This window comes from Dasypus novemcinctus, chromosome 19 (assembly GCF_030445035.2).
Source record: "Dasypus novemcinctus isolate mDasNov1 chromosome 19, mDasNov1.1.hap2, whole genome shotgun sequence".
NCBI classification, from domain to species: Eukaryota; Metazoa; Chordata; class Mammalia; order Cingulata; family Dasypodidae; genus Dasypus; species Dasypus novemcinctus.
Genome location: NC_080691.1, coordinates 85,092,924 through 85,115,966, shown reverse-complemented (window position 1 = coordinate 85,115,966; position 23,043 = coordinate 85,092,924). Strand labels below are relative to the sequence as shown.

The following is a 23,043-nucleotide window of genomic DNA, read 5'->3' as shown; positions in this document are numbered from 1 at the left end:
AGAGTAACCGTCCCTCCAGGCAGGGAAGGCCTTCAGAGCGGTGCTTGGCATACAGCAGGTGCCCCATAGGTGCTCCCGATGACCATCACATTGTCATCAGGAGGCGGGGGACCCCCCTCCTTCCGGGCGGCCCCCCCGGCAGCTGCGACTTTCCCAGGCCAGGCCCTGCCCGCAGCGCCAGCCCGGAGTGAGCGGGCACCGGGCGGCCGCGCGCGGCGGCGGCAGATGGGCACCAGCTGGCCGGGAGGCTCGGCGCGGGCTGGCAGCTGCCGGGGCGGGCGGGACTGGCAGCCCCGCTCCCCCCGCCCTGGCCCGGTGCCCGCCCGCCTCAGGTTTCCCAGGCGGGGGGAGGGAGGCCTGCCCAGCCCGGGCAGGCGGCCGTCCTCCCCGGGTGGGCCGGCCTCGAGGCGGGGCGGGGGCTCCCAGCAGGCCGCGGGGTGACCGTGCCGCCCCCCGCTGCTCCCTGCAGCCTCCCTGCGCTGGTGCCCACGCCGCCCGCCCCGCCTGCCCCGGGGCCTTTGCACAGGCTGGGCCCCTGCCTGGTACACCCTCGCCCATCTCCCCACTGCCCGCCTGCCCCGGGACCTTTGCACTGGCTGTGCCCCTGCCTGGTACACCCTCTCTGCGTCTCTCCCCACTGCCCGCCTGCCCCAGGGCCTTTGCACTGGCTGTGCCCCTGCCTGGTACACCCTCTCTGCGTCTCTCCCCACTGCCTGCCTGCCCCAGGGCCTTTGCACTGGCTGTGCCCCTGCCTGGTACACCCTTGCCCATCTCCCCACTGCCCGCCTGCCCCGGGGCCTTTGCACTGGCTGTGCCCCTGCCTGGTACACCCTCTCTGCGTCTCTTCCCACTGCCCGCCTGCCCCAGGGCCTTTGCACTGGCTGTGCCCCTGCCTGGTACACCCTCTCTGCGTCTCTCCCCACTGCCTGCCTGCCCCAGGGCCTTTGCACTGGCTGTGCCCCTGCCTGGTACACCCTCGCCCATCTCCCCACCGCCCCCCTGCCCCGGGGCCTTTGCACTGGCTGCCCCCTGCGTGGTACACCCTCGCCCATCTCCCCACCACCCGCCTGCCCCAGGGCCTTTGCACTGGCTGCCCCCTGCCTGGTACACCCTCTCTGCGTCTCTCCCCACTGCCCGCCTGCCCCAGGGCCTTTGCACTGGCTGTGCCCCTGCCTGGTACACCCTCACCCATCTCCCCACTGCCCGCCTGCCCCAGGGCCTTTGCACTGGCTGTGCCCTGCCTGGTACACCCTCTCTGCGTCTCTCCCCACCACCCGCCTGCCCCAGGGCCTTTGCACTGGCTGTGCCCCTGCCTGGTACACCCTCGCCCATCTCCCCACTGCCCGCCTGCCCCAGGGCCTTTGCACTGGCTGTGCTCCTGCCTAGTACACCCTCGCCGCGTCGCCCACGGCTCCCTCACCTCCCGCAGGCTCGGTTGGAAGTCACCTCCTCGATCAATAACCGCCCCCTGCTTGGCTTTCCCGCGTCCACCCGACTCCCCTCGTAGGAATTTAAGGCAGTTGTCTGCTTCCCTCCCACCCCCCCCAGCTGCCCACAGGCAGGGACTCCCAGTACCCCAGGCTGGGGGGCTCGCCCCCATCACAGCCGCCCCGGCTGAGCCGGGCAGGACCCCTGGGGCGGCGGGCAAGAATGGGGGCAGATGGCCGTCCTCCTCTCCTGCCTCATCCTCTGCCTCGGCTGGACTTTGGCACGGCCCGGGCAGGACCCCGGGGACTGGGGGTGCTGCGTGGAGCCCCCGTGCCCCCCCTCCACGCCTCCAGGTCTCCCCGCACCCCCTCCCACCCCCGTGGGCTCTGAAGCGCCGCCATCCGCCTGCTGGCGTTTGTCACCGTTCTCCGTCTGACGGAGGCGGCAGCGCCCCCTCAGCCACCATCACGGGGGTCTGGACCCCGAGACGCCCCCTCCCCAAGGTGCACCCCACCGAGGCCCTGCCGCCCCCACGCCCTCTCCCCACCCACCCCAGGCTCGCGTGGCTGCTGAAACACAGGCGCCATCTCTGTACCCAGACCTTCTCCAATCCTGGGGACCGGCCGGTGGGAGGACGGGGGTGGCGGGTCCCTGCTGTCACACTGACAGCTGCCCGAGAAGGACCCCCAGCACACAGCGAGGACGGGGGTCCCAGGACCCCGGGCAGGTCATGTCCTTCCTTGGGGCCGCCGCTTCCTCATCTGTAAAATGGGCACAATACCTCCTAGCAGCGAAGAAGCGCTAAGCCATGCAAAGGCCTCCTGGGAGGAATGCCTGGGGCAGGGAAAGTGGGCCTACGCGCTGGGGTTTTGAAGGATCAGCAGGAGTTTTCCATTTGGGGAAAGGCATTCCACTGGGAAGAACCCCGGCAAAGGAGGTGTTGGGGATGGGGGAGAGCCTGGCGCTTTCGGGGGAAATCATAATCACAGTGACAGGGATGACACATCAGTGACAACAGCAAGCAGCTGGAGGCCCCCACCACGGGCAGCAGCCTGTCTGTGGAGCGCTGGCACCCTGCGGGCCCAGCCTTCCCACGCGATGGGTATTTTTTGAGCTCTCCATTTTAAAGGCGAGGCAATCCAGGCACAGAGAGGTCAAGCCACTTGCCCAGGATGCCCAGCCAGCAGGCTCTCATCTCCGACCCCCCACCGCGGGCGAGCGGGGGGGGGGGGGGCGCCACCCAGGGCCGGCAGAGTGGCGGGGGAGGGGGGGGCGTGGCCCGCTGGTCGGGGCACCTGCCTGGGGAAGAAGGGTTGCCGGGGCGAGCGGGGCGCAGGGGAGAGCGGGGCGCAGGGGAGGGCGCAGCCTTCACCTCGCTAGGGCTGCAGGGAGGAGGCCGGGGGGGGGGGGGGGGGGCCAAGGGCGTGGGCGGCGGTCAAGGCGCGCGGGGAGGCCCCAGCCGGCGGGGGCGGGGCGGCGGCGCGGATGGCGCTTCCAAACTTTATCAGCTGGGGGGGGCAGGGCCGGAGGGGGAGGCCTGACCGCGCTGATAGCGGGGTCCCCCGGCGCCCCTGCCCCAGTCACCCCGTTTGCGCCTCTGCCCCACGCCCCTCCCCCGCTCCGGGGCACTGGCTGCTTACCGGTGGCGGGGGTGGGGTGGGAGGGCAGATGCCAAGCTCAAGGTCACGAGATCAAGGTTAGGCCTGGGCGGGCCGGGCCGAGCGGCCCCTTGCCCTGGGAAACTTGCTGGCCCGCTCGCCCTCCCCCACGCCGGCGGCGGGGAGCCTCAGCGGCGGGTCCCACCCTTCCCCCGGCGCTCGGGGGCGGCAGGGCTGGTTACCCCCAGCGCGCCCAGGAGGAAACTGAGGCACGGAGAAGGGACCCATGCACGGCCCCACGGCCGACGCGTGGCAGAGCTGGGTTTGGAATCGGGGCCGCCTGCCCCGCCCCCCGAGTCTCGCCTTCCCCAGCCTTCCCGCCACGTGTGTGTACGTGGGGTCACCCGCGGCGGGTTTTGGAACCCGGAAGGTCTGAGTTTGTCGGGCAAGCCCCGACACGCTCGGGGCACGGGCACCTCTGCCCACGCCGCCGTCACCACCTGGACGGGCGGCCCCCCACCGTCCCGTGGCGCTTAGCGTGGGCCGACCCTCCTCCTCCGGGCAGCCGCCGTGGACTGCCGGGCCCTGCTGCTTTCGCCGCGGAGAGTCTGACCACCAAGTCAGCCACCGGCCCCAGCTGGAAGGGTCCGGCGGGGCGAAACGGAGGACCGGTGTGACAGCGACGTGGCCAAAGCCACACAGCACCCGCGCCCCGCCCCCTCCCTGCACCAACTCGAGACTTGCGGGGCTTCTGCCGCGGAGCCTGAGGGCCCCAGGATGCTCCCGGCTGCCCCCAGGGGGACGCGGAGCCGTCCCCCTCCCATCCTCACCACCCCCTCAGGCCTTCCTGGGCACGGCCTCCTGCCCGCAAGCCCCCAAAGGCCTGCCACCCCCCTCGGACACCAAGGCCGGGCCCCGCCTCCACCCTCAGACCCCCTCATCGCAGCCACCTTCCCGCCCGGACCTCGCGGCGGAGTCGGGGCTCTCCCCTTACCTCTCCAAGTCCATCTCCAGAGCGAGCGCAGAGCTCCAAGGCGGCGCGCGCCTCTGCCCTCGGACCTCCCCGCGGCGCCCGCCTCCCCCTTCGGACTACGCCCCTCGGCGTGTCATCCCTGCCCCTCCGACCTCCTCCTGAGCCTGCGCAGACCCGCCTCCGCCGCGGGTCCCGCCCCGCCGCCGTGCCCCCCGGGGGCTCCCCCGCGCGCCCCTCACCTCGCTCGCGCACGAAGTAGGCCAGGTACAGGTCCAGCTCCTTGACGGCGACGCCGATGTGGTGCGGCTGCACGCACAGCACCGGGTGGCCGCACTGCGCCGCCTTGACCAGGCGCTCGCCGTCGGTGCTCTCGAGCGGGATGCCCTTGAAGAGAATGACCATGACGAGGTCGAGGCGCCACACCTTGTCGGCCTGGCGCAGGCAGTCAATGCGGCGCATCTTGCCCTTCTGGTCGGGGTTGGAGAGCACGCAGCCGGGCGCCTTCTTGCCGGTGATGGCCAGCACGAAGTCCTCGCGGCACTCGGGCCGGATGTCCTTGCGCAGCTTGGCCAGCAGCCGCGACGCCCACTTCTGCTTGACCTCGGCCTTCTCGCCCAGCAGCTCGTCCTTCACGGCGCGCTCCTCGTCCTTGGACATGCGCTTCTCGTGCTTCTTGAAGTACTTGCGCTTCCGCGCCTGCAGGTTGAACCAGGTGTAGGCGAAGGCGCGCACGTGCGGCAGCAGCGCCTCGATGAACGGGTGGAACTCATCCTGCGGGGCGGGAAGAGGCGGGCGGTCAGGGGGGACCCCGTGCGCCCCGCTGCCCCCCCGGCGGCCGGAGGGGGGCGCTCCCGGGGCCAACCTGCTGCCCCGGGCGTGGGACCAGGCGGAGACGCGGGCACCGCAGATCCGCGCCCACCTCCCCGGGGATGGGGCGGCACCGGCTAGAACCCACGCATGGCCCAGATGGGGAAACTGAGGCTCGGGCGAGGCGTGGACCCAGGCAGAAGTGCGTGGGGGACCGTCTTTAACCCAACATCCAGATGGGATGGGGCGATGGGGCAGGGATGGGATGGAGGCCGATGGGGACCCCATTTACAGGAGGGAGACCCGGGGCCCTGAACCGCGTTTTAACGGGGGGTCAGCGAATTGATCCCACGGAGGGGGGCAGACACGGATCTGCGAGCAGAAGCGTCTCCCAGAGAAGCCGCGGCTCGGCTGTGGTTGAGTGTAAAAGCGGCTGCCAGACGGGCCCTTAAGGAGTGGGGAATGGCTGGGTGCCAATAAAACTTTATTTACAAAAGCGGGCCGGCGGCAGGCGGCCCCCCGGGAGCCGGAGTCTGCAGCCCTGCGGATCGGGAGGCCGAGCTGCCCGTCCCCGGGGCGCTGTAAACCCTGGGTGGCGACTAAATGCAGCACGGGGCAATGGGTGGTCGCGCACCTTTTCCCAGACGCGCAGACCAGGGTGCTGGCGACTGCGGGGGAGGGGGGGTGTCCCCGCACAGACTCACTGCAGGCGCCCGGGAAACTGAGGCCCAGGGAGGCAGAAGATGCAAGTGCGCGGCCTGCCCCCCCCTGCAGGTGTCTACTCCTTCCCCTCCCCCCTCTTCATGCTAAGCTTTTTATTTTGAAAGAATTTCCTCTTTCCAGGATATACAAAACCAACAGAGAACTTCAGCATACTCAGATACTTAGGATTTTGCCAACCTTGTGGACTCATTCATCTCCCCACCCACCCACCCATCCTCCCACCCACCCATCTCCTCTTCCCCTTTGACTGAACCTGCTGCAGGCAGGGAAACTGAGGCCAGAGAAAAGTGAACTCAGCCACGGAGGTTCGGGGGTGGGGAGAGGGACCCCGGGGCCCAGCTCACCCTATCCCTGCCCCTGAGACACGCCCAGAGCTGGGACTCCACCCCTCCCCTCAATTCCACCCACCCCATGCCCCAGGGCACCCCCATTCGACAGACGAGGAAACTGAGGCCAGGACTCTGGGCGGGGCCGGAGTCCCCATCCATCTGACTCCCCCCCAGGGGGCCAGCCCCTCGGACAGCCACGTGGGGCGGTGGGAGGCCCCGCCCCCTTCTCTGGGTGTGGGAGGGGGTGGCCCGGCTTCTCCATCGCTCACAGGGGAAACTGAGTCTGTGGAAGGCCTGGGACCCAGTTCCCAGGGTCAAGGGGCGAGGAATTCCAGACAGCCCGGAGAACTTACAGCCCACCCTCCTGCCTTGGCCGGGGCGGTACCCTTAGGTGCCACGCACAGCGTGCCAGCCCTCCAAGGCTGTATCATCGCGGCAGCTATTGTTATCGCCGGGACTCGGAGGCTATTATTGCTGTTATTTTTCAGGAGGTACCGGGGATCGAACCCAGGACCTCGTAGATGGGCAGCAGGCGCTCAACCCCGCAAGCTACATCCGCTCTGCACTCTTACTAGTTTATATGTATGTATATATATATATTAAAGGTTACATTAAAAAAATATGAGGCCCCCATATACCCCCCATTTCTAGTTTTATTGTTAGCACCTCTGCTGTTGGTGGTTCAGGGTTTTCCCGAGGGGGGCAGGAAGAGGCCCCCGGTGGGGGAAACCAAGGCGCGGGGAGGGACCGAGAGCTGGCCTGGCTGGCGCCGGGCAGGGGTCTCGGGGACGAGGGAAACGGCTGCTCGGGACTCCTGGCTGGCTCTCCAGAAGGACGTTGCGGGGCTCGGCCGCCTCCCTGCTCCACCTCCCCGGGGCCCCCTCGGGCCACACGGGACAGCGGGGGAGGGGGCAGGGGACGACATCAGAGCCCACCCATTACAGAGCCCCTGGCCAGCCCGGGCCCCTACGCCAGAGCCCCCCGAGCATGAGTCGCCAGAACAGCCGCGGAGGGAGTGGACCTCGGGGTGCGTGCCCGACGTCTTCCGCCCGCGCCCCCCCTGCTCCCCACCAAGCTGAGCCGCCCACCCCAGGCCACCCTGGCACCGACCCTGGGATGTGCCGCTGACCCCAGAGGCCAGTTACATGTCCAGCCCAGAGGCAGGCAGCGGCTCACCCAGGGTCACACAGCACGGGCCAGAGCCCAGACCGTGGGGCCAGGGGAGCTGGGGGGGGGGAGGGGCACAAGTCGCAGCCCCCCGAAGCAGGGGGCGCCGGGTCAGCGGTGTCAGCCGGGAAGGGCCAGCAGGGGTGAGGGTGGGTGAGGGGCAACCAGCTTCCGGTCCCCTCTCCTCCTCTCTTAGAGGCCCCCCCACTTCTGAGGCTCCTGCCCCCCATGCCCTCCTCTTGGAGCCCCCTCCCCCGCCCTGGGGAAAGGTGCCAGGGAGGCGGTCAGGGGCGGGCGCCCACGTCACCGATGACATGGGCTGGTCACGGAGGCCAGAAGACAAACAGCTGGGAACTGGGCCATGAGCCACCCCATCCCCCCGTGCTCCCTGGGAGGCCAGGCCAGGTGGAGGTGGGACCCGTCCCTCTCCTTGTCCCACCAGACATGCAGCAACCTCTTCTCCAGGCCCTTCCAGGCTGAATGGACAAAGCAGACCACTGGGACTACCTGGATATGCTGAGAAGCCTCCCGAACTCCTATACATCCCTCAATGTCCTATCTCTGGTGTCCCCTCTTTCAGGCGACCTTTCCTGTCCCCTCCCCCTGGTCCTGCCTTCCCTCAGACCCAGCCTGGTCCACACAGGACTGAGGAGTCACTGAGCCCAGCTCTGTCACCCCCTTTTCAACCCTGAGGCCCACGGCTGAGGCACCCTTTGCCATGCAGACCCCGTGAAGGAAGGAGGCTGGGTGACACTGGCCTCCATTTCCACTCTGTACGACTCAGGAACGAATCACTGCTGCGCTTTGGGCAGTAAGGCCACTGCAGCCTGACAGGCTTGGGACAGTGGCGGGGAGGGGGGAGGGCATCTTTGCAAGGGGTGGGGGTGGGGTGTGGGAAAGAGCAAGACCAGACTTTCCCCAGAAGCCCCAGCTGGGACCGCTGGGACCTCCCGCCCAAAGAGGAGCAGCAGCTGGACGGCAGGCACCTGGGTCCAAGCTCTAGGTTGGATCCTGAGGTTCTGGTGTGCAGTGGGCAGTGTCCCCTCTGTGGCAGCAAACCAGGGGCATTAAACTCCAGTTCCCAAAACAAAAAGGACCCCAGGAAGGAATCTCTCTCCTTCACTCATCCAATCATTCAGCAATCGTTTATTGAACCGTATCCACCTCCTAAGAGCTTATCCTGAACACCTATGCATGCTTCAAAGCCCTGGCCCCAATGTCCCCTCCTCCAGATTAAGTGACTTGCCCAAGGCACACAGCTGGTAAGGGGTACAGCTCATACTGGAACCCAAGCCCGCGGCACCCTGGGGTCCTAACCTCGGGTAATGCCTCCCCCACCCCACGAGCTCAAAGCATCGAAACACGTGAACCGTTCCCAATTAACCCTGCGAGGAAGGCATTCATCTGGTTGTTCAACAGACATTTAGGAAGGGCCTCCTGTGCCCCCGCGCACGGCTCTGGGACCCGGCAGTGAGGCAGACTCAGTCCTCGCTGAGTTTCTGATCTGGGGCAGGAAGAGTCGTTAAACAAGCAAACAAAAGTATAATAAAATGTCCCGGTCGAGCAAAGGGCTCCAGGAAACGTAAAGCAGGGTGAGGGGCCCGCGGAAGCCCTGGGGACTGTTTTGAGCTGGGGCTGGTCTCTCGCAGGAGGGGACGCAGCTCTGAGCCATGCTGATCCAGCACAGGAGAGTTCCAGGAAGCGGGAGCACCCGTGCAAAGGCCCTGAGGCTGCCAGGACAGGGAGGAGACCAGGTGGAGGGGAGGGCGGGGAGGGGGGCCGGGGCAGGCCACAGGGGGGCTGGCGGGCTGCAGGGAAGAGTTTGGGTAAACCGAGTCTAGAAGGCGGGAACCACTTGCCCAAAGGGACCGGTGAATTGGCGGACTGAGCCCTGGCTCTCCTGACCCCCTTCTCCGTGCCTCGGTTTCCCCAGGGAGGACGATGCGGGGCTGAGCCAGAGGGGGACGGGGAGCCAGGTCGTGTCTTTTTGAAGTTGATTACGGTCCCAACTCTTTGAAACGGGCCCCGTTGTCGTACCCACCGTCTGGAGGGGGAAACCGAGGGCACCGAGCGCTGAAGTCACCCCCCCTCCCCTCCAAAGTGACACAGCCGGGAAGGAGCCGAGCCGGGACTCAGCGCGCGTTTCTCTAGCCTCCCACCGCCTGAGCCCCTTGAGCATGGGCCCGATCCCGGCCCTGGGACAGCCTGGAGACCCCAACTCCGCGCCCTGCGGCCCCCCTGGCTCTCCCCCTCCCTTGGCCCCACGCGTCCCCCCGCCGACTGCCAGCCCCGCACGGGCGCCGGGTCCATCCGCTTGGCTCCCCGCTGCGCCCCAGCACCGTGAACGACGGCGCTCGCTCGCGCACCGCGGGACGCACCCACCAGAGGGGGTGGCGCCCGCCCCGGAGAGGGCTGGGCAGGGAGGAGAGCCCGCGAGAAAAGCCGTCGGGGGTCGGGGCTCTGGGGTCTTGGGGTCACCCCGGCCTGGCTCATGCTGAGCGAACAGCAACAGAACAAAAGGCGCGACACAGGGGAAAAAGGCCTACGGGCGTTTCCGCACCGACTGTCAGTTTAGCGACAGCCAGGAGCACGGCGGCACTTACGCGGCGCCGACTGTATACCAGGCACCCTGCGCCAGGCACGACCAAGTCCCCGTGTCACGAGGGCGGGAAGGCACGGCTCGGAGGGACCGAGAGGCCCTTCCGCCGACCGCCGGGGACTCTTTCGTGCCCTCCCTTGACAAGTATGTATTGAGCGCCTACTGCGTGCCCTCAGGCCCTGCTAGGCTGCGGAGCTACGAGGTGGCTCCTCGGGCAGCCCACGGAGTTGAGGGTGATGGTCCACACTAAGGAAACTGAGGCACGGAGGGGCCAGGCGACCTGCCCGGGAGCACCCAGCGGGGAAAGAATCGGATCTGGAGCCCCCAGAGCGAGATTTCCATCCACAGCCGTCGGGCGCCAAGGGGCGGAGGGGTGCGCGCATGCGCCTGGGTGCTGGCGGGCGCCGGTGCGCGGTGCAGGGGGCCCCCCGCCCCGCACACAGCAGGGTCCGCGTTCCCCCGGGCGAGGCGGCAGTGGGGGGGGGAGCTGCGCGGCTGGGGTGGGAGGACGCCGGCCAGAAACGTGGCGGGGGCGGCCTTTCCCACCCATTTGGTGTGAGACGCGAGGGAGGGCGCTCAGGGCGAGCGAGGGAGAGAAAACGCTGAGTCGGCCAGAGTCCCGCTTTGTGATTTACGGGGCGCCGGCGCGCCGAGGCACCTCCGCTGCGGGGGGCGGGGGAGCGGGAGAGACGCGGGGCGGGGGGCGGGTAGGGACACGGCTAGGCTGTGCTCTCTAGAGGGGCAAGCGGGAGGCCATCAGGCTGGGGGGGTCCATGTGGGGGGAGCAGGAAGTACCCACCCTGCCCAGGCGCGGCCCATCAGCAGGTGGGACGTGACCCCGCAACGCCAGTCCATTCTCCCCGCGCCCTGGCGAGCTGGGGAGGGGGGGTGGGTCCCCTGACCCCGGCTGAGATCCCTCCCCCCAATTCCCGCGGCCTTCTCCCCCCACCCCACCCCCATGTACCACGCGGCGCCCAGGAGGTGCGCCACGGCCCTAGAGCCCATCCAACAAGGCCAGAAGCGCGCTCCTGCCTCAGTTTCCCCCGCTGGAGAAAGCCAGCGGAAGGGGACAGGAGGCGCAGGAGCGCGTGCGTGGAGGCGGGAGGGGCCGGGCCGGGGCCCAGGGAATCCTCGACACCGCGGCCAAGAGGATTTGGCCCCAAACCCGGAATCCAAACGAACGTGGCGGGGAGGGAGGCCCGGAGCGAGCGCGCGCGCGGGAGGGGGGGCGCCTCTCCCGCCGCCAGGATTTATGGAAGTAACGGCCGCTCCACGCAGTTCCTCTTCAAGAGTAAAAGTGAAAAGCGCTTGAGTCACCGCCGGAGATAGGGACCCGGCTCCCAGAATCCTCCAGGGCCGCGCCTGCCGCCGCCCGGCTCGGGGCCCGGGTGGCACGGGCCAGGCGACCAAGGCGCCCGCGGATCCGGGTCGCTGCAGCTAAAAGCGAGCTATTTTCGGTCGGGCCCCGGGTTATAAAATTAGCCAGGCCAAGGAGAGAGAGAGATGGACAGAAGGACCGGTGAGGGACCCGGGCGCACAGCCCAGGAGCCGGGGGTCCCCCTGAGGGGTCCCGGGGGGTCCCCTCCAGGGCCTGGGGCAAGCAGGCGGCCCAGCAGGGGGAGGGGGAGGCCCCTGCCTTTCGGGACACCTGGGGCCCTGTGTGCCTCCGTGTCTCTTGACCTTCCTTCTGTCCCTAGCACACAACCAGCCTGGATATTTTTTAGCCCCCCCCCCCCCCTCCAATTATTACGTTTCCCCCAAGAGCTCAGCCTGGCTCGGCCTCGCCCTCCGTTTTGGGAAACCGAGGCTGCCCCCGGTTCCCGCCGCCACCACCCGGCTCTGGCAGCGCCAGTGGAGGCCTGTCGGCTCTCCCAAGGATCCCTGATGGGGGAATTCCAGGGCGCAGTGACAAAAAGGCGGCTTTCCAACCCCCCCCCCCCCCCCCCCCAGCTCCTGGAATAGCCTCCTGGCTGCCCGCCCCCCCTCCCCGCTGCGTGGCTCTCGCGATGGCAACACCTCGAGGCCACCCAGGCCACCCCGACGTCCTCCGCAGATGCACAGAGAGGGCGAGCCCTGTCCAAGGTCACACAGCACCCCTTGGGTCAGCCCCGGGAGCGACGAGGCAATTGGGGGGACAGGGGTGGGCTCACTGCGCCGGCCCAGGAGGGGACCCTGGAGAAGGTGGCCCAGTCACTTGGGAGCCCTGGGCACGGCCCGCATCCCGTAGGGAGCCAGGAACTCCCCAGTGTTGCTGGATGGGGCCTGTGTGAACCCTCACGCATGGGGGACCCCGGATTCATCCTCTCACGCAGAGGGGGTCCCCATGAGGCACTGGTGTTCCCTAAGCCTGAAACTGGGGGACCACAAGCTGTCCACACAGGGCTCCCGGGCTGGTCATTCGCCTCCCCCGGGCGGATACTTTACAGTTTGGAGGCCCCACAGCCCCTCTCCCACCTGAGCCCCGCTTCACCTCTGGGGAAACTGAGGCTGGAACCCCACGGGCCTAAAGACATGCTGCAAAACAGGGGCTAGAAAGGAGAACCCGCAGCCCTGTTTTTTTTTTTGGGGGGGGGGCTTCCCCAAGGGAGCTGGAGGACCCTCCCCACACCCCCGGCCTTGGGGTCGCTCGAGGGCTCGGTCCAGGGGGCCCGGGAGCGGGGCCAGGGGTGGGAGCTCGTGGGGAGGGGCAGGGGCAGGTGCCCGGCTGGGAGGCCGGCAGTGCGCGGAGCCCCCGCCAGACCCTCGAGGCTCCTCCCCGGCCGCGGCTCGATAATCTGGAATCGATGACGCCCAAATACCCGCGGAGGTGGGAGGGGTGGGGGGCAGGAGCCCGGGCGCCAGGGCACCCCTCCCCCCCCACTCCCGGCGCCTTCAACTTCGCGCGCCCCCTCCCCCTCCACGCACACGTGGGCAAGGCTGGGGGGAGCGACGGCCGAGGGCTGGGGTGGCGGGCTGGGGTGGCGCGGCCGACACCGCGGTGGGGGCAGGCCCCCCGGGGCCGCACCAGTGGGGGGGGAAGGTTCCCAGGGAGAGTGGGGGGGGTCCCGGGGCCTAGCCAGGACCCCTGAGATTCCTCCGCGGGGCAGGTCCGGGGTCAAGGCTTGGGGCTTTCCCGCAGAGCTCTGCCTCTCAAGGAGGGGACACGTCCCTCCGCAGACCTGCCCGAGTGGGGGGCGCACCCCGAGTGGGGGAAGGGCGAGCCTGCAGACCGAGCGCCCGCGTCCCGAGGGCAGCGGGGGGTGGGGTGGGGGGCGATCCTGGGCGTCCGGGGGGCGGGCTGGGGGGGAGATCCGGGTCCCAACCCCTCACCCCACCCGGCCACCGGACCCCGGGCCCCCTCCCCCGCCAGCCACCCGCTGGAGGGGGCAGCCTGTCCCGGGGCGGCGGGAGGGAAGGTGCGCGCCTTTTTCCGTCCCGCCTCTTCGGGCTTCAGCAACTCCGGGGCCGGGATGCGGGGGGCGCGGGGCGAGGGGGGGCGCGAGTGGGGGGCGCGGGTGGGGGGCGTACCTGGGTCAGGCAGAGCGGGGACGAGTACATCCCGGGCGCGGCGGGAGGCGCAGGGCCGGCCGGAGCGGGCGCGCCGAACTTACTGAGTCATTTTTCCAACCCCCCCCCCCCCCCCCCCCCCCCCCCCGCGGCCGCGCTCTCCTCCTCCCTCCTCCCTCCCCTCCCGCGCTCCCTCTCCCTTTCGCGCCCGCCTCCCACTGTCTCTCTCTCTTTCCTCCCCCCCCCTTCGCTCTCTCCCGCTCTCCCCCCTCTGTCTCGGGCTCTCTCCGTGCCTCCTCCCTCTGGCAACCTCGCCTCCCTCCAATGTCTTTCTCTTTCCACTTCCCGACGCCCAACTTTCAAAGAAACGAGGGGGGGGGGAAAGAGCGCGAGCGAGGGAGGAAAGCCGCTCCCACCCCCCTACCCCCCAGCCCCATCCCTGGTAACGAAGGACGAGCCGCCCGGGGTCGCCAACAGGGGATGGGGGACCAGTGCGCAGCGGCCACCCAGACCACGAGAGGAGGGGGACGCCAGGCTGTTGCTGGGCATCCGGGATGGGGGGCAGTGGTGGGTTTTGAAGACGACCCCCCCTCCCGGTGCTGGCCGGGAAGTTGGAGAAACGAGCCAAGTTTGGGGGGGGGGGGGGAGGAGGGAAAGAATGAAGAAGTGACGTGCGCAGAGGCCGCGCTGGCACGCCTTTCCCCTTAAAGATGTACGACCCGAGGCGCGCGCGAGGGGAGGGGGCCCCACGGCGCCCTCCCCCTCTTCTCTTCCCGCCCCCCCCCCCCCCCACAGCCAGAGAGCGGCTGCGGTTGGTGGGGCTGGGGCGCAACTGCCCCTCTCCTGGCCAGAAGGACCGCCATTGGGGACTCTAGAAAATAATCTGCTCTTCCAGCGCCAAAGGGGGGGGGGGGGGAGAGCTTCGGCTCCCCCAGGATGCTTGGCCAGCACCCCTTGCCCTCCAGAGAAATCTTTGCAGCCTCTTTCCCAACCTGGGCTGCTGGGCCCATTTCCCAGATAAGCTGGGGCAGCTGAGCCAGAGCCCGCGGTTCTCCCTCTAGAATCCCGGGGTGCGCTCGCTCCCCACCCCATCCCCCAGGCCAGGCAGCTGGGGGGGGGCAGATGACCCGACCTCCCCCCTCTCCCAGCACTCCCTGTCTCCTCGCAAAGCCCAGAGAGCCTCCACACCCTACAGCCCCCCGGCGATGCGCTGTGTGCAGTGGCCTGGTCCTCCCCGGTCAAGGGCCATCGCCAGGCCAAGGATGCGAATGATTGGCCTTGACCTGCCGTCAGACGCCCACTGAGGCATTCTTAGAAAGCTAGGCCGTTGGGAGTCATCGCTCTCCAAGGCCGGGAGCCCAAACCCATGCCAGCCGCCCCGGGGGCAGGGAAGAGGCCAGGTGCCCCGTTATCCTCCCACGACCCGGGGGAGGAAACTGAGGCCCACGGAGCAGAAGACGCTTGCCCCAGCTGGGCTGACAGGGGTCGCTAACCAGTGGGCCCTGCAGGAGCCCCAGGGAGTGAGGGGTGACGGTCACCGGGACGCAACACCACGGCGTGGCTGAAAAACCAGGATGGGGTGGGTGACTGGGGCTCCCGCTGCCAGGGTACCGTAGAGCAGTTTTGAGAAAAGGACACGATCACGGCTAGGTTTGGAGCCGGAATCTGCAGGCATTTGAGGGTTCAGGCTGCCTTCCGTCCACTGGGCGGCCATCCCCAGCTTCTCCACCCCACCCCCTCGGCCTGCAACCGCCGCCTGGCTGCTCAGAATCCATCCGCCCTGGGGGTCCATTTGAAGGCAAATTTCGGAGAGCTGGGCTGCCCCTCTTGGAACGTCAGTCTCCTCATCTGTAAAATGGCCACAATGGAGGGTTGAGGGCAGAGCTCATGAGATGTGTAGAGGGTGTGTTCATATTGGGGAGCTGCTAGAACCTTCCCCAAGACCGCGCGCAGCAGCATAAATCCCGGGCGCCAGCGGCGCGGCAGGAGCCGCTGCACACAGACTCGCGCTGCAAACCGTCCGGTCTACGCCTCCTCGAGCCGGTGATTTTCTCCTTGATGTAATGAGAGGGGGGTGGCTCTTGCCCCTCCGTACCCCGTGCGTATAGGGCTTGTTCCCAAAGAAGCCTGGCGGATCTGGACCCCCGGAGGTGGAGGCACGATTTAGCCCCTGGCATTCTGGGAGCACTATTTGGTTCATCAGTAAAAAAATAAAATAAAAACGCGCTCTTTCCCACGACGCACTCTTCGGTTTTTCCCAAGATACACAGGCCCGTGAGTGGGGCGCCGGCTCGGGAATCCAGCCCCGGGGCACGGCCTGGACTAGTACGCAGCGGGATAAAAGCACAAGGTGGCGCGTCCAGCTGGGGCGAGCTCCCAGGGCCATCCGGGGCGCGGGTATGGGCGCAAAGCTGGAGGACGGGCGCTCGGCTCCGCGCGGAGGACATTCTCTGGGATAGGGGCTCTCCCGGGCACTGGAGGGGGTGCAGCACCCCCCACCCCTAGCTGGGACTACCCAAAACGCCCCCGGCTCCTGCTAAATGTTCCCGGGAAGGCCAAATGACCCCTACGGGGCAGCCCGGCTGAGCTCTAACCCCCAAACCAGGCTCTCCCTGGGGAATTTCTGGATCGCGTACACCGCTATCTTTTGTGCGGCTACGCGCGTTATCAGCCCTGGAACGTCCGTGTGGATCTGTTACGCGTGTAAAGTTGCTCAGACAAAGCTCTGGAAAGTACCAGGGGCTCCCTGGGTTGGGGGGGGGGTCCTCTGGGACGGGGAGGGGCCGGGAGAGGTCGATGTGTCCTCTGGATCCTTCTGTTCCCTCTCCAGCTGTTCGCAAAGGGCTTGTGTAATGACCAAACAGACGCACGTGTACGAAGCGGCGCTCCGGGAGGCGGGCCGGGCAGGGGTACCTCCCCAGCCAGGGCGCGCGGGAGACAGAGGGTGCGCGCCGCCGCTCGGGGATGGCGCCGCCACAGGGCCGCCCCCCGCCGCCCTCGCAGCGGGTCCCCTGCGGGCTTCCACCTGCGCAGGTGAGGACACCCACCTGCGCAGGGGAGGAACTGAGGCTGGGAGCGGGCGGGAAGGCCCGGGAGAGGGAAGGTGGGATATCGGCGCGTGCGCGCACACAGGCTCACGCGCGCGCAGACACACAGACCCCCATAAACACTCAATATACGTACAACACACACGCTGACTCACACACGACCCATAAAACACACACAGACACAGTACACGTACAACACACACATACAGACCCCCGCGTGGCACACACAGACACCTACAAGTCCCACAACGCCCAGACACAGACGGACGCCGACCCACAGAACATACCAGACACGACCCACACGGGACACACACGGACACACGAAGAACACACAGAGGCCCACAGGACCCCTGCACACGGCCCTCCGCGTGACGCGCCGGCACGCCACGACGCATCCGCACAAAGCAGGCGCACAGAGCGACCTGTCTGTGGCATACACACAACACGCAGTCACACAGATGTGCAGACGCGGCAACGCAAACACACTCCCTCCCCAGCCCTGGCCTCCCAAGCCCCTCCCGAGAAGAACACACGGACCCACACGCGCGGCACGGGGAGACACAAGGACTCGCGCTGCCACACACCCAGATCGCTCCACAGCACACACACACGACAGACACGGACTCACACACAGACACGCTCCCCGAGGCCCACACGGCCCACTCGGACTCACAGAGGCACGCGCGGCGCACCCACGGTCCCCTCACCACTCCCCGCGTGCGCCTGCTCACACCCGCGGCGTCCCCCCCTGCTCACACAGGCACAACCACAGCACCCCGAGGGCCGCACACGCCCCCTCGTTCACAGCCACACGCGCACCTCCGCGCGAGCACGCGCACGCGCAGTCCCCGCGGCACCTGCGCCGGCCCCGGCCTGCCAGGCGCGCCCCGCTCCCCCGGGATGCGCGGGCCTCCCCCACGTGCGCAGGGGGCTGAGCCCACGCGTGTGTCTGTGTGACCGCGCCTGCGTCTGTCTGCGTGTCTGGGAGTGCGCGGCACGTGGGGCTTCGACGCGCGCGTGCGCGGTGCTGTGCGCACCGGAGCGGAGGCGGCGCTGGGAGGCGTGTGAGGCGAGCGTGCCGCCCGCGTGTCCGGCTGTGGACGAGGCGGCGAGTGTGGACAGAAGCAGCGGGGGGGGGGGGGGGGGGGGGTCCGACTTCACATGGCGCGTGTTGTGGGTCCCACACGGCGGTGGGGGGTGGGGGGGCAGGAGAGGGGCTTAGGGTGCGACAGTTTGCCAGTGTGTAACTCTGAACATGGTGTGGCGGTGCGGGACACTCCTTCCCAAACACCCCCCAAAAGCGTGTGCGTGTGTGGGGGGGTAAAGAAAAAACTGTGAGGTTTTTGTATCTAAAAATCATAGAAAAGGACCAGGGGAGGGCAGCGTGGCGGGGATTCCCCTGGGGGCGAGAAAACGACTCCTGGGGGCCCATTCCCGGCCCAGAGCTGCGAGGCCGGGGTGCTGGGGGGGGGGGTGCGGGGTCCGGGCAGCCCTCGGGGCTCCCCGGCCCTGGCAGTGACCGTGATGGGGGTCTCCTCCTTTCCCCCTCAGGCCTAGCCCCGGGCTTCTGTCCCCACCCATCCCTCCAGGGCCTCCCCCGACGACGGCAGGGGGGACCCCGCCCCCGGCGCCCCGCCTCCCTCCGGGGCAGGTCCCCGCGGCGCACGCGCAGCCTCCAGCAGGCGACGTTGCCGCCGAGCGGCCGTGTCCCGGCGCCACCTCGCGCCGGAACCTCCCGCCGGGACCCCCTTGGCCCGCCCCGATGGGGGACCCCGAGGCAGAGGGAAGTGTGTGTGTGGGGGTGGGGGGGTGAGATGAGGGCACGGAGCTTTGGCATCGTAGGCGAAGCACCCCGCGCACCTCCCCCCCCCGCCCCCTCCCCCCAAGCACCGGTTGCTGGAGAGAAGGACCTGGGAGGGGGGCGGGCGCAGGGGGGAGTGTGCATTCCCCCACCAGGGACAGTCACCCGGTGCCACAGGGACGCACAAGAGTCACACGCTCCCAGTGCCACTCAACAGTCCCCGGGGACGCGGCCACATGACACAGGTCACCGCCAGCCCCTCGACCGCCACACACACACAGGGACACCCCCTCTCCCGGGGCCACACAGCACCGCCACACACCCATCGCGGACCGCAGGGACGCCTAGCACACTCGCAGTTACCCAAAGCCACTCGACACTGTCCCATGGCCACAGAGCGGAAGAACGCCCTAAGGCACTCACGCACACAACACACCCCAGCACGTGGATGTGCAGGCACGCACGGGCGGAAAGGAGGGGACCCGGGACCCGCGGGCCCAAAGGGCCGGGCGACCCAACCGCACAGACACACAATCGCTTCCACGAACGCGCAGGCCGAGCCCGCCTGAGCACACAGGGGGGGTCCCCAAACGCACACCCCGGGGTGCGGCTACCATCGTCGCCAGCGCACGGGACACCCGGAACCCCCCAAGTGCAGCCGTGGATGCTCTCGGGGCGGGGGCGCGCGGGGCAGAGAGGGGCGCTCGGCTCCCGGGACCCCCGCGCCCGCGCCCCGCGGCGGGGCGGGGGGCGGCGCCTGCGCGGGGAGAGGGCCGGCCCCGCCGCTGCTCCCGCGCGGCTCCAAGTTCAAGGCTCCCGGCGGCGGCCGCGGCGCGCTCTCCGCCCCTCTCCGCAGCGGCCATTTTCCGCTAGCTGGCGCGCCGCGCTCGCCCCGACCCGGGCACCCCGCGGGGACCTCCGCCCCGCACGGCCCGCCCCGCGCCCCCTCCCCGGCCTGCGCTGCCCCGCCGGCCGCGCGCTCGGGGGTCGTACGCCCCAAACCGCGCCCTCCCCGCCTTCGGGCCGGCGGGGCTGGGAAGCGGGGGCCCGGCCTGCGGGGGGGGGGGGGGGCGCACCCTCCCGGGAGCCTCGCCCTCCCCGCCAACTCCACCGCGCCCGCCAGAGGCCCCCCGACTTGGGGTCCCCCCGGCTGCGCCCCGCGGGCCGGCTCCGCCTCCCGCCCGTGGAGGGGTCCTGGCGGGCGGGGGTCCCCCGGCGGCGAAGGGGGGGGCATCCCGGCGGCGAGTCCCTCCCCCGGGCGGCTCCCGCCCCCTGACCCCCCCCCCCACCGACCTTGCAACTTTCGCCCGGAGCCCACGCGCCACCCCAAAAACTCCCCGGGCGGAAACGAAAGTGGGGAGGCGACGTACCATGGCGCTGCGGCGAGGCGAGGCCGGCGCCGGAGCGAGCGCGCTGGGTCCCCGGCGAGGGGCGCCGGAGGCGGCGGCAGGCGGCGGCGAGGGAGGGCGCGCGGGGGAGGGCGCGAGCGCGGGCGGGAGGGGGCGCGCCGCGCCCGCCCCCCCGGCCCGCAGGACCCTCCCCTCGGCCCGCCCTCCCCCGGTCCCGCGCGCCGCCCGCGTCTCAGGCCGCTCCGCGCCGGGCCTCGCGCTGCGGCGGCTCCATCCCCGGCCGGGGCGGCGGCGGCGGCGGCGGGGCGCGGGGCACCGGCCGGGCGCGCTGCGGAGGGAGGGGAGCCACCTTGGCCGCGGCGCGCGCGCGCTCACACACAGGCGCGCGCGCGCGCGCTGCGGGCCGCTCGCGGGCCGGCCTCGGGGCTGGGGGACTCACACGCACTCGGGGTGCCTGCGGGGGCCGCGCTCGCAGCCGGGGGTGCCCCCGGCGCACACCTCCCGCCACGGCCGCGGAGGCGCAGCGGCGCGCCGGTGTCACCCGGCCGGCCCGTGTCACATCCACAGACACGCAGGCTCGCAGCCTGCTCCCCCCCCGGACACGCATGCGGACGGAAGGCCACCCCCAGACCATGGAGGCGACCCCCCGCTGATCCCCCAGGGCCCCTCCCCCAGGGCGGCGAGCGCAGGTGTCCCCGCGGTACAAACAGGCACACACAGACAGCGGGGGGATGGGGACAGACGGAGACACAGCTAGAGACTCGGACACCGAGGGTGACAGACCTGGGGGGCGGGGTCCCCCGGGCGTCCCGCGGGGCCTCCACGCGGGGGCGGGGGGCGCGCGCCTCCGCAGCGGGGGAGGGGCCGGGCCGAGGCGGGTCAGCGCGCCCGCCCCCGCCGCGCCGGCCGCTGCGGGCTGGGACGCGGTGCCGCAGCGCCCCCCCTCAGCGCTCGCCCGCAGTCCCCCCTCCTCCGCCAGCCGCAGAGGAGGCGCCGCCCCCTCCCCTCCCCCCAGCCTCTGCGTCGGGTGCCGCGGGGGGAGGGTCTGGAGGAGAAGGCTGGCTGGGCCGAGGGCGCCGGGCGCGGGCGCTCCGTCTCGGCTCTCCCCGCTGCCTGCGCCCCCATGGCCCCACCGGGGTCCCGGAAATTCAGGGACCCCTTTGGGCACGTGGTTTCCCCCACCCACCCACCCCAAGGGATGAACGCCGGGGTTTAGGGGCAGCACCCCGGGAAGGGCCCTGGCATCCCGAGCTTGGCGCTGAGTCTGGGGTCCCCTGGAAGTTGCGGCTCGGGGCGGGCTGCGCCCCCTTGGGCCTTTTGGGGTCGGCTGACTTCCTCTGTATCTAGTAGGTGCTCAATACTGGCCCCGGGATCGCTCTCTCAGGCTTCCCCGGAGCCCTCACTCAGGGCCAGGCTCTTTCGAGAGGTGGTTCATGCCAGCTGCATGCTCTTCTTGCAGAAGAGGAGACTGAGGTTCAGAGAAGGCCTCTCACCTCCCCCCGGGTCAACCAGCAGGTCCGCCCCCGGAGGACCCTGACCTTGACACCCTTCGCTCCAAGGTTCTCCGCTGGTGGGGGCAGGGTAGGTCCAGCCGGGGCCTCCCCACCCACCAGGCCGAAGCCCAGGAGGGTGGGCTTCCGGCCCCCGGGGGCGGGGCGGTGAGAGTTAAGGGGTTAGGCCCCTCCTCCTCCACCCATCTCTAATCGGGCTGTGCTCATCGTCCCGCCCCCGCCTCAGGGAATTAAGGATCCCGCGGAGGGGAGGGTTGGGAGGGGGAGATAGCAGCCAGGCTGGAATTGGGCCCCCCCCCACCCCGGGCAGTCAGGGAGGTCACAGAGGCAGCCGAGCCCACGGATTACCCGCCAGGAGGCCCGGGCTAGCCAGAAGCGAATTGGTGGCTCAAGAGGTATTAGGCCCAGAATTCCTTTTCTTTCCAGACTTCCATACCCAGGGGCAGATCGCCAAGCACGGGAGCCGCCTCGTTTATCCCTCCCAGCAGCCCTACAAGGTGGCTCCATCCCCATTTCATGGATGAGGTTACCAAGGCCCAGAGAGGTTTAGGTACTTGCCCACAGCAGTCCAGCTGGCAGGCGGTGCCGGCTCTATCTCCTAATCTTCCTGACGGCATGTCTCCTAATATTCGCTTCTTTTGCAATCTGGATAGGCTGGGAATTTCCCACACTTCTGTTTCCTTCTTACTTAACATTTCTTTACTCAGTATTTTCCCCCCTCTCTCTCTCCTCTTGCATTTTACTCCAAGCAAGAAGAAACTAGGTTGCATCTTTAACACTGTGCTTGAAACACCCTGTGGCTAGATAGCCAAGTGCATCGCTTTCTAGTTCTGCTTTCCACCTACCTGTAGGATACAATTCAGCTAAGTTCCTCCTGCTGTATAATAATGGTGCCCTTTTCTCTAGATGTCTGTCTGCATTTCTTCCATTCTAGAACATTCCCAAAGAGCAGACTGATGAACAAACATATATATATACCAGTCTGACAGAGACCAAAGAGGGGCAAACAAACAATAAGAACCGACTACACTTTGGCTGTCATCAAGCCAGTAAAGATTTTTAAACTGATAAAACCCAGTGCTGGTGAGGATGTGGTGAAACAGGCATTTTCATGACTTGCTTGGAAGTGAGTGTGTGTGAGTTGGGAAAGCAGTTTTGATGAGGTTGACTGAGGCCTAAGACAAGTTCCCACCTTTCAGCCAACTGCTGGGAGTCTCTCCTGAAGTTGAAAAAACATATATGTACCCCTAAAGATTTTCATCTCAGTGTCCTTGTGAAAAGTGCTCTAAATCTATGTTTCTCAGACTTTTTTCATAGTCACCTGCGAGCTCTTTAAGACATTTTTTTTCCTGATCACCTCCATGAAAAGTTAATGCCACAGATATAATATATATTTGTTCAGACACTGTGTGTATGTCTGTGCTTTGTACATAAAAAGAGTAAAATCTTACTTTGCCTTCCAAGAACCCAATTTTCACCACTCTTGAGGATGAATACTATAAATAATGGCATAACCCTTGGATGGAATGTCATATGACCTTCTTTTTTTTTCCATATAACCTTTTAAAAAGAACAAAGTTCCAATAAAAAAGACCCCAAACCTCTCAAAAAGAAAATGTGCAAAAGGCATGAACAGGCATTTTATAGGAGATGAAACGCAGGTAGTCAACAGCATGTGAAGTTGTCCAGCCTCTTCAGGGATTGAGGAAATGCACGACAGAGCCACAAGACCCTGTTTTTACCCCGTTTCACTGTCAACAAATTAAAAATGTCAGTGAGAGAGTACGGCTCTGCAGGGCTCTTCTGGACTGCAGTTGGGTGTGCAAACTGGGACAACTGCTTTGGAAAACAGACTGACTAATCACAACAATGAACATACATGAGCCGCACAACATAGCCTTTCCTCTCCCGGAGAAACACACCCAAGAATCCCTTGCTTGTTGCCCCCAGGAACCCGCCCAGGACGCTCATCCCTGGGCTGTGCAAAAGGCAAAAGCCCAGGAAAAATCCAAATGCCCATCCCTGAGAGGACGGAGAAATGCACTGTGGGAAACTCACACACCTGCCTTTCAGTCAGAGCCCACAGCGTCTTCTCTAGTCGTGGGCAAACTATACAGGTGGACCTAGCAACATAATATCCAGTGGAAAAAGAAGCTCCCGGATATTACACCTCCTTTAGAAAGGTAACTAAGATGAAACAATATTCTTTTAGGGGATACATGTTG

At 67.6% G+C, this 23,043-nt stretch overlaps 1 protein-coding gene across 6 annotated transcripts in view; it reads right to left on the bottom strand.

Moving 5' to 3' along the window:
* Positions 1–20,115, bottom strand: part of NFIC (nuclear factor I C) — a 62,348-nt gene extending 42,233 nt beyond the window's left edge. For 3 of the 6 annotated variants that reach the window (XM_058282272.2, XM_058282275.2, XM_058282276.2), the window contains exons 1-2: positions 13,132–13,257; positions 4,239–4,770 (exon numbers count right to left, since the gene is read on the bottom strand). In XM_058282272.2, coding sequence (XP_058138255.1) covers positions 4,239–4,770; positions 13,132–13,161 — 562 coding nt within the window. In that variant the 5' untranslated portion in view covers positions 13,162–13,257. Of the gene's footprint in view, positions 1–4,238; positions 4,771–13,131; positions 13,258–19,328; positions 19,442–20,090 lie in introns of those variants that run through there. The other 3 variants (XM_058282273.2, XM_071210019.1, XM_058282277.2) reach the window with 2 other exon arrangements.
* Positions 20,116–23,043: the final 2,928 nt, after the last annotated feature.